General features: G+C 38.6%; 1 protein-coding gene across 4 annotated transcripts in view; it reads right to left on the reverse strand.

Moving 5' to 3' along the window:
- Positions 1-16,407, reverse strand: part of PHF6 (PHD finger protein 6) — a 44,944-nt gene that overhangs the window by 23,456 nt on the left and 5,081 nt on the right. For all 4 annotated transcript variants that reach the window (XM_087860001.1, XM_087860000.1, XM_045790691.2 and 1 more), the window contains 2 exons: positions 3,925-4,058; positions 3,601-3,644 (listed from right to left, as the gene is read on the reverse strand). In XM_087860001.1, coding sequence (XP_087716127.1) covers positions 3,601-3,644; positions 3,925-4,058 — 178 coding nt within the window. The remainder of the gene's footprint in view (positions 1-3,600; positions 3,645-3,924; positions 4,059-16,407) is intronic.

Below are 16,407 nucleotides of genomic sequence, written 5' to 3' on the forward strand. Positions count from 1 at the left end.
TTTTAGAAGAACCACAAGACGTAATCACAGTTCCTTGTAGGTACTCAAACATCTACTGATGACAAGCTGTCATGTTCGAGTACTTCTACAATTCAGAAACTAGCAGCAGTTACAAGCTAGACCTATATGCTATTGCTAATGTTTGACATTTTTTAAATATTGCTTTAAAAAAAAAGGTAAATATACCTATCATCTAAACACATAGGCCAAAGTCGGGGGGAAACATGTAAGATGCAGGATTTAATTCTGGCTTTTCCTGTCCATTTTTAATGATAAATTCCTATTAAGACTAGGAGGGTACTACACCATTTTAAGTGCTCAACAACCACATGTGGCTTGTGGCTACCATACTGGATGGTGCAAATACAGAACACGTCCACCGTCACGGTAAGTTCTACTGGGCAGCCTTGTTGAACCATTAGTTCTGTATCCCCTTGTAAAAAGCCCTGCACCTGAGGTCCATGTCATTCAGCTAAACCACTGCTTCTCAAACTTTAACGTGCAAACGAACCACCTCGGATCTTGTTAAAGTGGTGATGGCTATTTAGTAGGTCAGTGGTGTGGCCTGAGATTAGGCACTTCTAACCAACACCCAGATGTGACAATTTTGCTGGTACACCGACTATGCTACCTTCCTCCTTTCTGTCTTCCTAACGATTACCAACTCCCAGTCATTGTACCCATGCGTCAGATTTTCTTTAGTACACAGCTTACAGCTCTTTTCTCCTTCCTAGCCCCTGCTGCATCCTGGGTGACTTCAACCGCCCACGGGACGATCCAAGCAAGTTCCTTGACCTACAATGGTGTCCTCCATTAACTACCCAATTCCTATAATCACACCCAGACACCTTTACAATCACCTAAAAATGGTTCTAACCTCTGAAATCACTATAAATCACACACACTTTGGGAACCACAAAATGATTGCTTTCCCAAGTACGTTCACTCTCACTGATCTTCAACTTTATCAGGACCCCCAGTCTATTAATTCCTTCCTCTTTCTTTTTTTTTCCCCTGCCTTCACTTCCCTATCTTAGATTTTTGCCTTGCAAATATCCTAAACTCCCTTTTACCTTTACTTCTTTGTTGAACCCACTTGGCAAAATCCCAATTCTGAACTAACCAACTAACCCCCTACTCTGTGCTACACACAGGATCCTGAATTGCTGGAGGATGTCACACAACCTGAGAGTATCGCTATATTAATTAATGGTTAACAACCCTCTATCCAGTCTGGAAACCTTACATTTCTCTGGGCAAGTTTCCTCTCCTAGTCTTCACAACTATTCTTTGAAACTTTCTCCTCTCTCCCTCAATTTCCAACCCTCATGCCTCACCCTACATTCTCCTTCACAGAGAAAACAGACCAGTTAGGAACCACCCCTCCTCTTCCTTCTCTCCTATTACAATGGAAATGTTCTCCTATCACAGGGCAATTCTTCTGTTTGTGCACTGAATCTCCCTCCTTCCTGGACCTTCCATCTCTTCTTGCCTATCAGATCCTTTCTCATAAGCATCTACATATCAACTAATCCGCTGCCCTCCAACATAAGGCCAATAAGGGAAAGAAGCCAGTCTGAAAAGGCTACCTACGGTGCGATTCCCAGTATATGACACTCATGAAAAGGCAAAACTATGGAGACAGTAAAGAGATTCTCAAATTTAGTATTTCAAAGCACAGTTCATATTCCATCAAACTAATATGAACAGTCTGAATTGTGGAGTATTTGTCATTTCAAGTATTAGCAAACTAGGTTATTGAGCCACCGATGGCAAATGATCAAGACACTGCCACAGGTATCAATTCCTCTTTGCTGCACAAACTACCGTGCTACAATTCTCAAAGGTAGTCCCCGAAATACAATCCCATAAACCCCAACCGTAAATTGTAATTGTAAAGTAGAACACAGGTTTCCCATTAGAACAATGAAATAATTGCAAGTTCTGTTTCTGACAAAGCCCTCAATATCAAGTAAATTACAGCTAGATAAAAGTGATAAAAGCCAAGATTCAATAAACACAAACTCTGAAATGCCTCTAAGTTGCAAAATTATGCTTCAAGTTCTACACAATGAGTATAAACACACCGTGTATACATTGATAATACAAGGGGTCCCAACGTGCTACGAAAGTATACACTGAACCCAAAATTCAAAACAATTGTATTGTGAATTTGAATTGTAGGAATCCCGCCAGTTACATTAAAAAACGGTCATCTTGAAAAGTATTAATTTAGATCTTTCTCTAAGTTTCTCAAAGCAAAAGGATGGTCAAAATTATTTTCCTTTAAGCCGTCTGCAGTGACTTTCCTCTACCACTAGATGGTACTATCAGCTTCAGAAATCTAGGGAATAAAAGGGAAGCTGGCTCCATCAATGACTGCAGCCCCGCTCAACTATCCTGCCCCAGTGTATCCTATACTTGTACTCATCAGAGCCTAACTCTCAACCCTTGGTTTACCATACACATCTGGTCCCTACAATCTTAAAGAGAATCAAACAGACTCTTAAAATCTGAAGTTATGATAGTGAGCAAGCTTTCTCTTAACCTTTGAACAAGGTTTGTCAATTGAATTCTAGAACTAAACGAGGAAAAAAAAAAACAAGGAAAACACTGTAAAGGTTTCTCAGTTGCACTTTATCACCTCTAAAATGTTCTGTTCTTATTTTTTATCCAATCTGTTTAAAGACATTTTTTTTTCCTGAAGATTATATATTTAACCAGCACTACACTAAAGTACTGGAACTAATCCAGAATCCCAAAGTGGAGGATGTAGCCACGATCTAAAATATCAAAAAGGGTCCCAAACTTTAATATGCTAACACTGATAATTAGGTAAATCTTGACACAGGAAACCACTTCCTAAATGAACAGGCTCCAAGCATTCTAATTCTAAGCAACACGTTCTCAGAGGCTAACAAAAACTAAAAATGTCTAATTTAAATGGAAGGATGGAACAATCTCAGATTAAATCTAAGCCTGTCTATATTGCTAGTGAAAGTAGCAAAAGCATCTGTTTGCTAAGGTGTGAAGGAAGTCAGGATTCAATTTAAGAACGTTCCCATCCCTTTTAAAGACCAAGGATAACTTGGCTAACTATATAGAAATACCCCTAACTTTGTTTTATATAAATTTAAGGAGAAACAAACTATAAAGTAATTTTAAAAGTTAACTATTTTAAAATTGATTACTTCTTATGAACATGTCTGTATTTTCAAAAAAGTACAATATGAAAATTTAACAGGAAGCCTGGTGATCACAAAACGTACCAGTGTCTCTAGTTCATCTGACGGTAGCAAGGATCCCAATTATTACCTTTACAATCTACTAACACTTACATGAACACAGCAATCCAAAATCACTAGCATCGTTTTTTCCTAAACATAAAATATATTCTCAACGTACTCCTTACAAGTACTTCAGGGGTAAAAATTTTCTCAAAAATCCACATCTTTTTCACTATGTACATTAGTTTATCCTAACACTTTTCTTAATTCTTTGAAATGTGTTCAATATTGAGATACATCTTACGGCAAAAATTAGTATAGCAGAATTCACTCAAATTTCTTCTGGATACTGAAAAGTGGCTGCATGACGTACCTTCAGAGTTATGTGCAGTTTTCTTGTGTTTTCGGCAATAAACCCTATAAAAAAATGAAGAAATCAAAAATTATCAAGTAAACAAACTAAACTCGTTTTTCAAATTAAGAAAACGAGCAGTACACTTCACCCCATTCACAAGCTGGATTCCAAAAATCTTATTAAACGTCCTATGCCATTTCTCTGACCATTAAATTCCTTACCAAAGACACCCTTTACAATGATGATGAAATGCTTTGAAATGGGAAAAACTTTTACAAAAGCCTAAAGAAAGTATGACTGCTAAAAAAAAAAAAAAAACTTAAAGAGAAGTTAAATAATTACATGTAAATTCCTTGTGAAGGTTTCTCTCGTATTTGAGCTTTGTCATGCAATGCACAGTGGTAGTGGTATGTCCTGTGACATGTTTTCACATCACAACCAATTGTTGCTCCAGGACAATGGCACAAAGAACACATCTACAGCAAAACAATAAAATAATTATTATTAGTGTGCAATTTTGCTAAGGCCGTGATGTCAGGTTAGAGGCATATCAATCTCTGTCAAGGAAAACAAATTGGTTATTGAAAAGTTTTGTAACTAATAATGCTATTTTTCTGGTTTTCTCACCTAGAAATAATTTGAATAAAATTCTACTAGGGGTATTTTTCCCCCAGATTAAACACTGACAAAATTAAAGGAATATTATTAATGTCTACTGTTTCACTGTGGTCAAGAGAAAATCTGAAATACTGCAAATCAGGAATGTAAGTTGTATATAACTTAGACCTTTTCACAATCCAGATTTTCCTGGAAATGGGTAACTGCGGAAAATGTCTCATACCAGAAAAAATGTTTCCTTCACATTTCCACTTAATGAAAATCTTTGGGGGAAAAAAAACCCTCACATTCTACTGGGGAACTTGGTAAAATCAATTTCAAGTGAGGGAAAAAGGATTAAAAAAATTAAGTAGATTTTTAAATATCTCAAGCTCTAAAAAAATATCTTGTAATGTCAAGTTGATTGTGAAAATATGCTCATCTATTTTAATTTAATCTATGTTACTTACCTCTTGCATTATGAATTCAGGCAAACAGATAAAAGAACAGACTTTAAACATATTTTAATGTAATTTACCTTCTGACTTTATTAGATAATTCCTATTGTTTAACTAGCTCATGCTCTCAATTTAGGAAAAAGCTCTTTTAAAAAAGCACATAACAATGGCTGTTAGTGGATTTGATTAACATAACGGTACTGAGTGGACTTTTAACAAGGCTACACTCCTAAGCTATAAATACCATGCCAAAATAAATTCACTGTAAGGTAAATCTTAAAAACTGTTTCTTGGTTGCTAGATACCTCATTCGGAACTGTTCTCATTCCTCTATTAATTTTAACATAAAGAACACTTACTATCCTAACTTTTAGATTACTTGGACCCTAAGCAATTTGGGTATACTGAGAAGCTAATCTAAATTCCAATAAAATTCCTTACACTTCTCCAAGCAAGTCAAACACTCAACCTCTCATTCAAACTGTCATTTAAAAAATAGTCCTGAGTCAGAAACATTCTCAGTACAGGTACATCCCAGAAAACACGAGGGCCAGTGCCCATTATTAAAATACTAGAGAAATACTCCATTTCCTTACATACAGAAACTTCAAAGTATTACTGTAAAAAGAAATACTGTGCCAAATAAGCAGGAAAAGCTGTTAAATACTTTTGGGTGGCTTATAAATTCTTGAGAAGGTACAGCATTTGTATACAGCTTAATTATGAAGTTTTCTCATTTTAGCAAATTCTTTCATCAAAAAACACACTTATTATAGAAATTCTGGAAAACACAAGGGCAAAAAGGAAATTAAAAAAAAAAACAACTCATGCTTACCAAGTGGAGATGCACTTACAGTATGTTACAATGTTTATGTGCAAGTATTTTTCTATGTAATTCTGTACATACTATTTTACAACCTGTTTTTTTTTTATCGTAACAAGTCGAACATTACCCCACCTCATTAAGAACTCTACTGCAAGTAGTTCATCTTGAAATTTCATCAAAAATGGGTTTGCACAGGTACATTTTGAAAAAAAACTGTTGACTTCAATTAGCAAGCAAAAATGAAAGGCGGGGAGGAACTGTTAAAAATACTGTACTTGGCTCAACACTGGCAAAAACACAGTGAGGTGGGCACTCTCATATCCTGCTGTAAATCACTATACTCTGGATAGCAGCTTGCCTTATTTATCAAAGAGCTTTTTTAAAGTTCTGATTTCCTGATCTGCTAACTTTACTTCTATTAATCTAGTCTAAAAAAATGAGATTCAAATGATTTATATACATATCACCTTCATTACAGAATTATTTACAGTAGTCCAAAATGTAAAACCACTCATGGAAAACAACTGAACAATTTTTATCTTTGAATTATAGCACACCCATATGTAGAAATACTCCATAGCCACTCTCCAAAGAAAACTTAATGGCATGGGAAGATTTTTATGTATAATACTAAATGAAGAATAAAGCAGGATACAAAACTATGTTAATTATGATCACAATTATGTTTGTAACATAAATTCTTTGAAAAAGGGGGGGAAGTATATATAGCAAAATGCTGAGGGGCTGTCACTAGGTGGTTGGTTTTCTTTATAATTTCCTGTATTTTCTGATTTTTCTACAAAAAATTACTTTGGGGGCAATATGCTAGCAAATGCTTTTAATAGCCATCTACCAGTTTTTTGAGAATAAGAAGGAAACCAAATGTCCAAAATAGATCAAAATTTGTCTTTGCTGGTTCTCAATTTAAATCTGCCCAAAGTGTCACGAGTAAACTACAGCAATTTAGGACAGATAAGATTTTTAAGTGAGAAAAAGCTCATTCTCACTTTTGTCAGCTCCTCAAGGAAGAAAAGAAGAAGAGATTCCAATAAAAATGGGTTTCAAAGAGTGGAAAATTCTTTTTAAGGTTAGCAGTAGGAATTTTTCTCAATTAGAATTTACTGGATCTATTTTAAGCAGCATTCATATAAAAGCTGAAATACCCACTTGCATATAAAATTCTGGCAGGATGCTAACAAAATAGCAAGAAGTACCCATAATAAAACTAAATATGCAATTTAAATATGCTTGTATACCTATGAACACAAAATGGCAACATAACTGTTACCTTGAAGTCTACTACACTACATACCCCAACCCCTAAATAATTCTTTTATCCCTGAACTGCTGCGGGACTTAAGATACAATATTCATTTTGGCTCTTACCATTTTACTTCCTTGTATGGCTAATTATATTTATAAATGTATAAATTTTATCCATCAATTGTTTCTAGACTGAGTTTTTTGGAAGACTGACACTGTGCTTTGCAAAGTAGTGCTCGATAAATGTGCTGACTTTAAGCTTACTGTTATTGAAGATTTTAATATCCTCCGGTATATTTTTTCTAATTCGTGTTTCTAATACCTGCAGATTTAACATAATAATCTTCAAGCATGTCTGCACACTTAAACAGTCTAATCTAGAATTTGGAAAGGTAAAACTGAGAAGAACAATCCAGTTGAAGGGGCACAGAATGAGCAGAGGTGAGAATATTTGGGAGGAAAAGATTAGCCCTGTGGGAGACAAGGTTAAGAATCAAAAGAGAAAAAAAGAAAAAGTTGGGGAACCAGATAGGTAGCTGGTATACTTTCCTTAAAAAAAAAAAAAGTTATGGAAAATAAAACATAGGTGCCTCTCTTGAAGAAAGTAGAGTCGTAGGAAAATGGGATCCCCAACACAGCAAGGCAGCAGTTGGCTGGACCCAGGTAATGTTATCCTGCATTTCTCTTTACATAAAACATTTGCCCTCAAATTTGTCACGTTCCCTCCTGGGCTCCTCACAGAAGGACTGTCAGCTGCCATTTCACATCAAGTTTGCACGACCCGTGACTCTTTCAAAGGTGGGAAAATGCAGGTTAACCTGACAGGAACATGGTGAACTAACGGTGGACCTCTTCCCCCTGTAAAAATGTCTGTCACACACAGCAAATATTCTGTGGAGGGCTTATTTCCTGCCCCCAACAGAAGTATAAATGTCAACTGTCAGCTTATCCTGTTCATACCCTGATTTCAAGTTCTTCAAGTAGAGGTGAAAGCTTGCTGTTGATAATGATTTTTCTTTTACTTTTCCTCCTCTCTTCAGTTTGCTACTTAGTAGACCTAGGAAGCCTCAAAACTCAGATCACCTCTTCTGAAATGGGGAGACTGGAAAAAAAGGCCCCATCCTCTCTTACAGATGTGTGCACGTCATCGTTATAGTATGGTTAGAAGCTATACTAACCTCAATTTTTTTTTTTTGCTAAAAGTTATATATATTTAGGATGTATGCACAATATTTTAACATGAGCGAAATGCTAAATCTGTGAAGCCAGCCTATGTTAACGTTGAGCTGTACCCGACAAGCCGAGTCTCAAGGGGCTGACCCACAGATTAAAGAGGAACTACGTCACACATGAGAGCGGACGAAGGGAACCGAAAGGACTCTGACTTAGCTAAAGTCCTGCGGGAGCCAGAGGCTGGCACGAACCTCCTCAGTCAACCGAACCAGGCCAGGGCTGAAATTCAGTGTGTGAAAGGAAGAAGTCCTAAGGAATGAAAGGAGAAATACTGCTTTCTCAGTAGAGAAGCTCAGGGAAAACTCAACCAAGGGCACAGACAGACACAAAGTAAAACTAGAATGAGATTCCCAACTTCTAGGACAGGCAGAAAGGGATGGCTTTTGGGGGAAAGGCTGCAGTCTGATGGCTAGACAGAGTCATAGGGAACCAAGAGACAAAGGGCTTGCTAGGACTTAGCTCTGCCCAGCTTAACTGCTGTGTATGGACCATGCATATCGGTGACTGACCACCACCGTATAGATATAAATCCTCACAGCCAAATAGTTACTACTCTCAAGACATCCGCTCCAAGAAAAGGGCTATAAACCTATGAGAATGCAAAAGACGTTCCAAAATGAGGCCATATTCCTGAGTCTGTAGGCAAAGAAAACATGCCAAAAGCACTCGAGTTGGGAACAGGGTACCTAGGATATCTGCACAGGAGACATGAGACAAACATAAAGTGAGGGCTGTTCACCTTACACTGGTGTCTGTTGTTTTCAATAACAGACAACACTACCTCCAGCAAAAACCAGGACGCAGGGCAAGGCAGTTGGGGTAAGTTTTCAGAGCTGTCTAAAAAATGCTCCTGAACTCCAGGTTCATTGCTTTATTTATAGGAATAGGAATACCTCACCTATCCAATACGGTTAGAAGGCTCAGAGTGACCTCTGAAGTATCTGGTTAAGTGACAGCTGTCTGATTTACCAGTTAAAAATTCCTAAAAAGAGAGGCGTCTGGGTGGCTCAGTCAGTCGAGCAACCAACTCTTGATCTCAGCTCAGGTCATGATCTCAGGGTCCTAGGATCGAGCCCCACATCAGGCTCCATGCTCGGTGCAGAGTCTGCCTGAGATTCTCTCCCTCTCCCTCTGCCCCTCCTCCTGCTCTCACTCACTCTCTGTCTCTACCTAAAAATAAATAAATAAATCTTTTTAAAAAAAATTCCTTTGGGGTGCCTGGGTGGCTCAGGCAGTTAAGCGTCTGCCTTCAGATCAGGTCATGATCTCGGGGTCCTGGGATAGTGCCCCATGTCGGGCTCCCGACATGATCCAGGGGGAGTCTGCTCCTCCCTCTCCCTCCGTGCTCTCTCTCTCAAATAAATAAATAAAATCTTTTTTAAAATTCCTAAAAAGAATACCACTGCATGGTAGGGTGGAACATGAACTCAGGACTGTTTCTGGTTTATGCTAGAGCTCCAATTAAAAAAAAACGGTTCAGCATTTTGAAGAGGGTCTTATAAAAACACAAACTTTGCAATATATTAATAACAATAAACTTTATATAATAATTGGTTCTAAATGGAAAGGTAGACAGCAAAAATGACATCTGAAAGCCACCAAAGTTATCAGAAAAGAACACACCTGATAGGTTAGGACCTTAAATTCCAAGTGCTTCTAAAAAGCAGGGCCACTGAAAAGTACTTGTGTTTACTAGAGTAACAGACTAAATCTAAGCGGTTAATGAGCAAATCAGTTCAGAAATCTTTTCAGAACCGGAGGGCCATGAACTAAGTAAGCCTGTCAAGTTCTTACTTAACCTAGTCCCCTGACCTTGCTCTGAATATCACATACTCCATACTCATACTTCATGAGTCACCACTGATGAGCAATTTCAATGGTCTTATTGTAGCTTTTGAAGGGTTGTGTTTTTTTAATCTGAAAACATTCAGAGTTTCTCTGAGCTCAGATCGATTGGTTCAGGCTGTTCTCAGGTGTAGGTCTTTCAGGCTGAGGGTACTCTGAACTCTAGACAGGCTGCCTGCTATCCTTATCAGTGAAGAACGTCAAATACACATCCACGCTCAAGTAAGTACCAAGACATCCCCACGAACCAGACATAGATTATTTTACATTACTGGTTTGGGTTCTCCTCCATTAGCGCAAATAAATGAGAACTAGTTACATAATGACATAAATTTACAGTATTCCCAATTCCCAATTCCAAAAAGAAGTATTTAAGGAAGGCAAAGGAAAAAAAATTAATTTATTCAGTAATAGTCAAAGACCTGATTTTCTCCATCATTGGGCTTGAAGTTTCTTTTTCGCCTTACATTCATTCTCCTTAATCACCTCCAAAGTAAAGCAAAATTCATTTTAATATAAATAACAGGTAAAATATTTGCACACATTAAAATTAATCTGCATGACATAATCTTTTATAAAAAAAAAACCCCACACATTTAGACGAATACACTCATGATGGATTTACACCTAGTTACACAGATGACAATGAGGCCAGTGAACAAATCTGCAGGAAGCATTTACCTGTTTTTCCACAAAAATACCCTATGGCAAGGGTCCTGCAAGTCCAATCCAGCCCACCAGCCATTTCTGTAAATAAAGTTTTATTGGAACACAAACACCCTCATTTCTTTGTGTATTGTCTTGTGGCTGCAACTGAGACAATATTGCTGGCAAATCCTTAAATATTTACAATCTGGCCCTGGACACAAAGTTTGCCGACCCCTCTCCTAAGGCAATGGTCCATAACCAAGAGTGTTCATCAAAATCATTTGGGGGTGGGAGGGCACCTGGGTGACTCAGTTGGTTAAGCATCTGCCCTTGGCTCAGGTCATGGCAGGGTCCCGGGCTCCCTGCTCAGCAGAGAGTCTGCTTCTCCCTCTCCCTCTGCCCCCCCCCCATGCTCTATCTCTCACTCTCGCACTCTCTCTCAAATAAATAAATAAAATCTTAAAAAAATCATTTGGGAAACTTTTTCAAAAGATACACACCCACAATCCCCTGCCCACCCCCCTTCAGATTTCATAGTTGGTTAAGGACCACGGATCTAAGGATTTAGTAGCAGCCCTGATCGATCACCTGGTATCTTCTGCTTCTCTGTATGCAGTAACCAGTCGTAGCATTCTATGCACTGTAGGCACTCCATTTTGCCCTTACTGAATGCTAAATGAGCCATTCACTCTACTTTAAATAGCACTGGCATTTAATACTTACCTAATACTTTTGCCCACTTCCTCCTCCTTGAAACTCTTCCCCCTCTGACTTCTACAGCATCACTTTCCCACTGGAACACATTTCGAACGTCACTTTCTATGAAGCCTCCTGACTTCTCAAATAGAATTACTGAGGGTCCTCTACCCCAGTTCTCCTGTGGCATTCTCTACATACCCCTAAGGCTAAACTGTATGTATTCAAGGTGGCATCCACCCAAGGGTCTTGCCTTGTGCTTGGTACAAAGTAGGCACTAAATTAAGAAACTGATAAATGGACACAGAGATGAATTCTAGATTCTAGGGGGAGGGCTTGACAAATATCATGCCTAAGGAAATAACAAAAATAACACCATACAGGGCCAGGGAATGTTGAAGAAACACACAAACCCTCTAGGTGAGGCATACACAGCTCTCCACCATCCTAACAAATAACCAACCGGGTTTTTCCCACTAGGTTTCTCTCCTTCCTTTTCAAACCGCTAGAGCTGCAAACCACACTAGAGCACTGATGAACCAAAAAGAGGAATTTTATGGTCTACCAGTACTTCCCTGGCCAATTTACACCCAGCCCATTATTAAGGTTTCACACTATTATCCAACTGAAGCTCTTCTCTCCTTCAAACCCAACAATTAATGAGTGCCCACCTATTTATTAGAACGCTACTGAGCACAAATGAGACATCAAGTACTGTGCTAAGTGTCTTCATGCATTATCCCCATAATCCTACACTAGGCCAAGGGAAGAGTCTCTACCCTCCCAGAGACCAGAATATAGTGGGGAAGAAAGGCTTGCACACATGTAACAAATACGACGCATAGCATGTTAAACTCTATGACAGAGGTGAAGTTTGAGCTGACCTCAAAACAGAACTGAGAGGCAGCTAGGAAGCAGCTAGGATGAATAAGGTCAGTACGTGCACAGCAGTGGGGACAAACAGAGGATGTTTGGGAAGCCAAGAGGAGAGAGAATGACATCAAGAATGGAAAAGGTGGATTATGACTTCTGAAGGGAAGGCTGAGGCCTCTGGGTATGATTTTGTATACACAAAGGCATCAGTGAAGGTTCAAAGTCAGGGAAGTAGAGATCCAGTAATTAGCAGCAATATGTTGGAAGGCTGGGAAGAAGATTGGGTACAGGGTAGCATCACGAAAGAAAAGACAGCAGAGACATCCCAGAAGGAGAACCAATGTGACAGATGCGTAAGAAGGAAGACTTGAAGGTAAAGGATTCAGAAAGAGAATCAGGGTTCAGGGTAGGGAAGATGATGAATAATGGTTTAGACAGGTTGAGTTTTAAGATGCCCTTGCAGGACATCTATGTACAGCAGACAAATGTATTGCCATGATTATATTTCATTCTCTGCAGTGACTACTGTATATCCCTTTTCTCCTGAAAACTCCTGCTTTGCCTGTCCCCATCCCCTCCTATCCAAGGTGAAGTTCCTGCCTAAGGTTTAAAGACCCTGCCATTATCCCACCTTACTCAACTTGAATCCATTACTGCCAGTCTCAAGGACCCATTCTGGTAGTTAACCTATTTCCTGGACTCATTCCCCCCTCCCTTTTTTTTTTTTTTAACTTTACCATTTCTAGGAAGCAGTCTTACTTACCTAAATAGGCAAAACTCCTCCCACACAGAATGAAAAGGTGTATCTATAAACTGTCATATATGCCGATTCATGGCATTCCCGATATTTAGATCATAAACTCTCAAAATCAGATACCCCATTTCTCTAGGGTGCCAAGCACTCCACTGGAACCATGTAAAATTGGTCTTTCCATTTTTAGAGGCCACAAAAAATATCTTGAGGGTAGCAGAGAATCAGAATATTCTTACCTAGTACGTTTATAAGATTCTTGCCCTACAAACTAACAATGCTGTTAATATATATTAAAAGGAGTCTGATTATGTCCTAAATCCAGTAGTATTTCTATATTTGTTAAAAAAACTACTAAGCTCTAATAATTATTTTTTAAACTCTGATTTGGGGTCGGGTAGCTTAAAAGGCAGTCCAGTGTAACTGGGGGGTGATTAAGAGTTCTAGCTGTGGAGCTCACTGGCCCTAAAGTCAAATGGCAGCTCTACCACTTACTAGTAATAGGACCTTAGGTTACTTCTTCGGGCCTCAGCTTCCTCATCCCTAAAGGGAGAATTAATACCTCCCTCGTCACATTATGATTGTCAGGATTATAAAGAATCATGTATTTAAAGTACTTTGCCCACATATTAAGTGTTCAATAAATGTTAGCTATTTCTACTATTGGAAAAAAAAAACAGGAAAAATGTTCAGAGGATTTCTTTATAGACATGTGAGTAAAATTTAGTTCGAAAGGGGAAAGTTTAGGAATGACCTGAGGATACTCATCAAGTATATGAAAGATTTTCCAGTTTTAATAAAAGAAAAAACCCAAATACTTCCTTCAATGGAAGGAGAGAGACCTAGAATAAATGGCTTAAATTAAGTGAGATAATTAAATTATAAAGGATGAATTTCTCAATTCTGAAGAGTGTCATATAATTATGGCCATGATTCAAGTTGCTTGGGTAAAATCGCAACCTCTGGACATATTTAAGAATAGCAGAGATGAAAATCTTATGTTGGATGGCTTGGCAGCAATCTTGCATAGGGGGTGAGGGAGGTGAACTAAATGGCCTTCTGAACTCCTGTTCTCAGAGTGATACATCGGACACAGTTACCAATCCCAACAGAAACTATCCCATGTAGATACTCTGAATGGTTTCACCACCTCGCTTCATCCAGAAAGAGTATGTTCTTCAAATGTACTCCTCTCAAGTATCGCCTTAAAGAAGATGAAAGCGGTGACGATGATTCATATAATTTTACTTGGAAATTTGCATTTCTTGGCTAGATGGCTGGAGAATTAAGAGTAGATGGTACAGATGTGGTGTCACCATATGGCTGCAAAAGGAACTGGAAACCATTCTGGAAAAATATGTATCTGTCTTAAATGCGAAAACAAAGACTCAAATGATAACATCCTTAGTACTTTGGCAAATTCTTCCTGGTCCACCCTGGTGCCCAAAGGTAACGCAAAAGAGATGAATTTGCTCATACAGAATAGCTTTCCTCCCCCGATCTTCATGACTGACATGAAAACCTTGGAAAACCGCCCGTGGCAGTAAGAACACAGAAACCACACACCTGTACCTCCTGTTCTGTGACCTCCCACTCTCTCAAGACTCTGACCCAGCTGGTCACCTAAACACTTTCACTACAAGCCCCAGCCTCTTTTCTCTTTATTTTTCTTTGGGGCGAGTGAGCACCTATCTTAAGCCAACACCAGGTATAGGCTGGAACCTGACTTGAAAGCACCCAGGGACCAGCACTACTGGTCCACAGGTATTCATGACCTACTTTTCACCTAGAAATCAAAGTTAAACATACGAATGCTACTCTAGCCCTATCCCCTATGTAACTTATTTAAATTCTCACAGTTGGGAGAAGGAAAAGAGGCAAAACTATGTACCAGGCTCAAGAGTTCTTTCCTTTTAACCCTATCCCTTACTACTAGATGCCCACAGCCTCAAAACAGCTTTGTAAACACCTCTCCTAAGGTAACTCTTTCTATCTTTTATAGAACTTTTTAGCCACGGAGCATCGCTGTTTAGTAAGCAGTGATACAGCATTATCAGTTTAGTGGCGAAAAGACAAGTTAACGACCTGTCTAAAGTTATGCAATGTGTCAGCGGCGAGTTATTTAAAAAAAAAAACAAACAAAAAAACAAGCCTTATAACTTTCTCAGCCCAGCATGCTTTTCATTAGCCTACAATGACATTAGCAGCACACTCTTATTTCTAAACAATAACTACAATGGTAGCTACCATTTATCAAGTCCTAACCACGTGCTAGGCACCATGCTAAGTCCTGTACAGTCTCTCTTTTAATTCTCACAATATCTCTGTGAGACAAGTCCTGTCACTATCTCCTTTTAGCAGCACCGAGAAGGAGATAACTTGCGCAGGGCCATCCAGCTAGTCAGTGACAGAGCTAGGATTCACATCCAAGTCTGCTCCTTACTACAGCTTGTGGTCTTAACCTCCAATGTTCTTCCACTCCCTAGACCAAGGGACAAATTCAATTCTTTATAACTCACTACACTCGGGAAAAAATTAACTCCCTACACCATACCATTAAAAATTAATCAAAACTATTTATATTAGTGAAGCTCGTACAAAGTTCTGATGCTCTCCTCACAAACAAGTCCAAGGAAACGAAATCTCCGCTGGATTTAGCAACGCTGCCGCCTGTACACGGCCGCTTCCTGTAAAACCAGGCCCTGCATTTGTTAATAATAAGTAACATTAGAGACCAAAGCTGCTCCCGTTCTGACCAGAGCAGCCACGCAAGTGACAAAAATGCTAACAAGTCAGGATGTAGAAGCATTTTCCAGGCATAGTCACAATGCCAAGGAATAAATAACAGGGTAATAAGGTTGACAGTACAACCACTTTCAGGCAAATAGTATTCTTTCTTTACATCTGAATTTATTTTTAAGGACTAGGAAATAAAAACATACTGCTCTGGTTCTCGAAAATCAGCAAGCCATAAAAACATGAAGAAATCTGAAACCACCAAATAAAAATCACACTAAAAAAACGAAGCATTCTATTACTACTACAGTTTTGGGGGTGGGGGAAGATAAATACTTTCAGTTAAGGTCTCACTACCACAAAAACTGTCTGACCTCTGAAGTCCCATTTGTGCCAATACTGATTCTAGGGTTTTAAGACTATTTATCCTAAAGCAAGTCTCAAATCCTTGCACTGCTTCATATTGCTTTTTTTCCCTAACACTGCAAGACTGATAATTTCTAAAAAACAGATTATTCCTGATCATCGAAATGAGAGTTCCTAGTTCTGCTCACCAGATTGTTTGTGAAATAGGAGATTATCCAGTGCCTAAGAACATGGATATACGTTCTGCCAAACCCATCTTTAAAATAATGGAGCACTTAATAGTGAAGCTACTGAAGGCACGTTGGCAGATAAAATTTCAACAGAGGGTTCAAAGGAGAAAAATAATAACCAAATGAAGAGAAGTTGTTTCAATGTAAACCATAACGGATCATAAATACCAACTGAAATGTTACTTTTCCAAAAGAACAACATATAGTATCCTGCCAACCTGGTTACTGGGAGAAGACAATTACAGGATCATTCAGTGTAGCAGAGCTTCAGACAAACAGTAAGATCCATCAAAAGTGATACTA

Source organism: Ursus americanus, chromosome X (genome assembly GCF_024610735.1).
Source record: "Ursus americanus isolate L20-20 chromosome X, mUrsAme1.1.p, whole genome shotgun sequence".
In the NCBI taxonomy this organism is placed as follows: Eukaryota; Metazoa; Chordata; class Mammalia; order Carnivora; family Ursidae; genus Ursus; species Ursus americanus.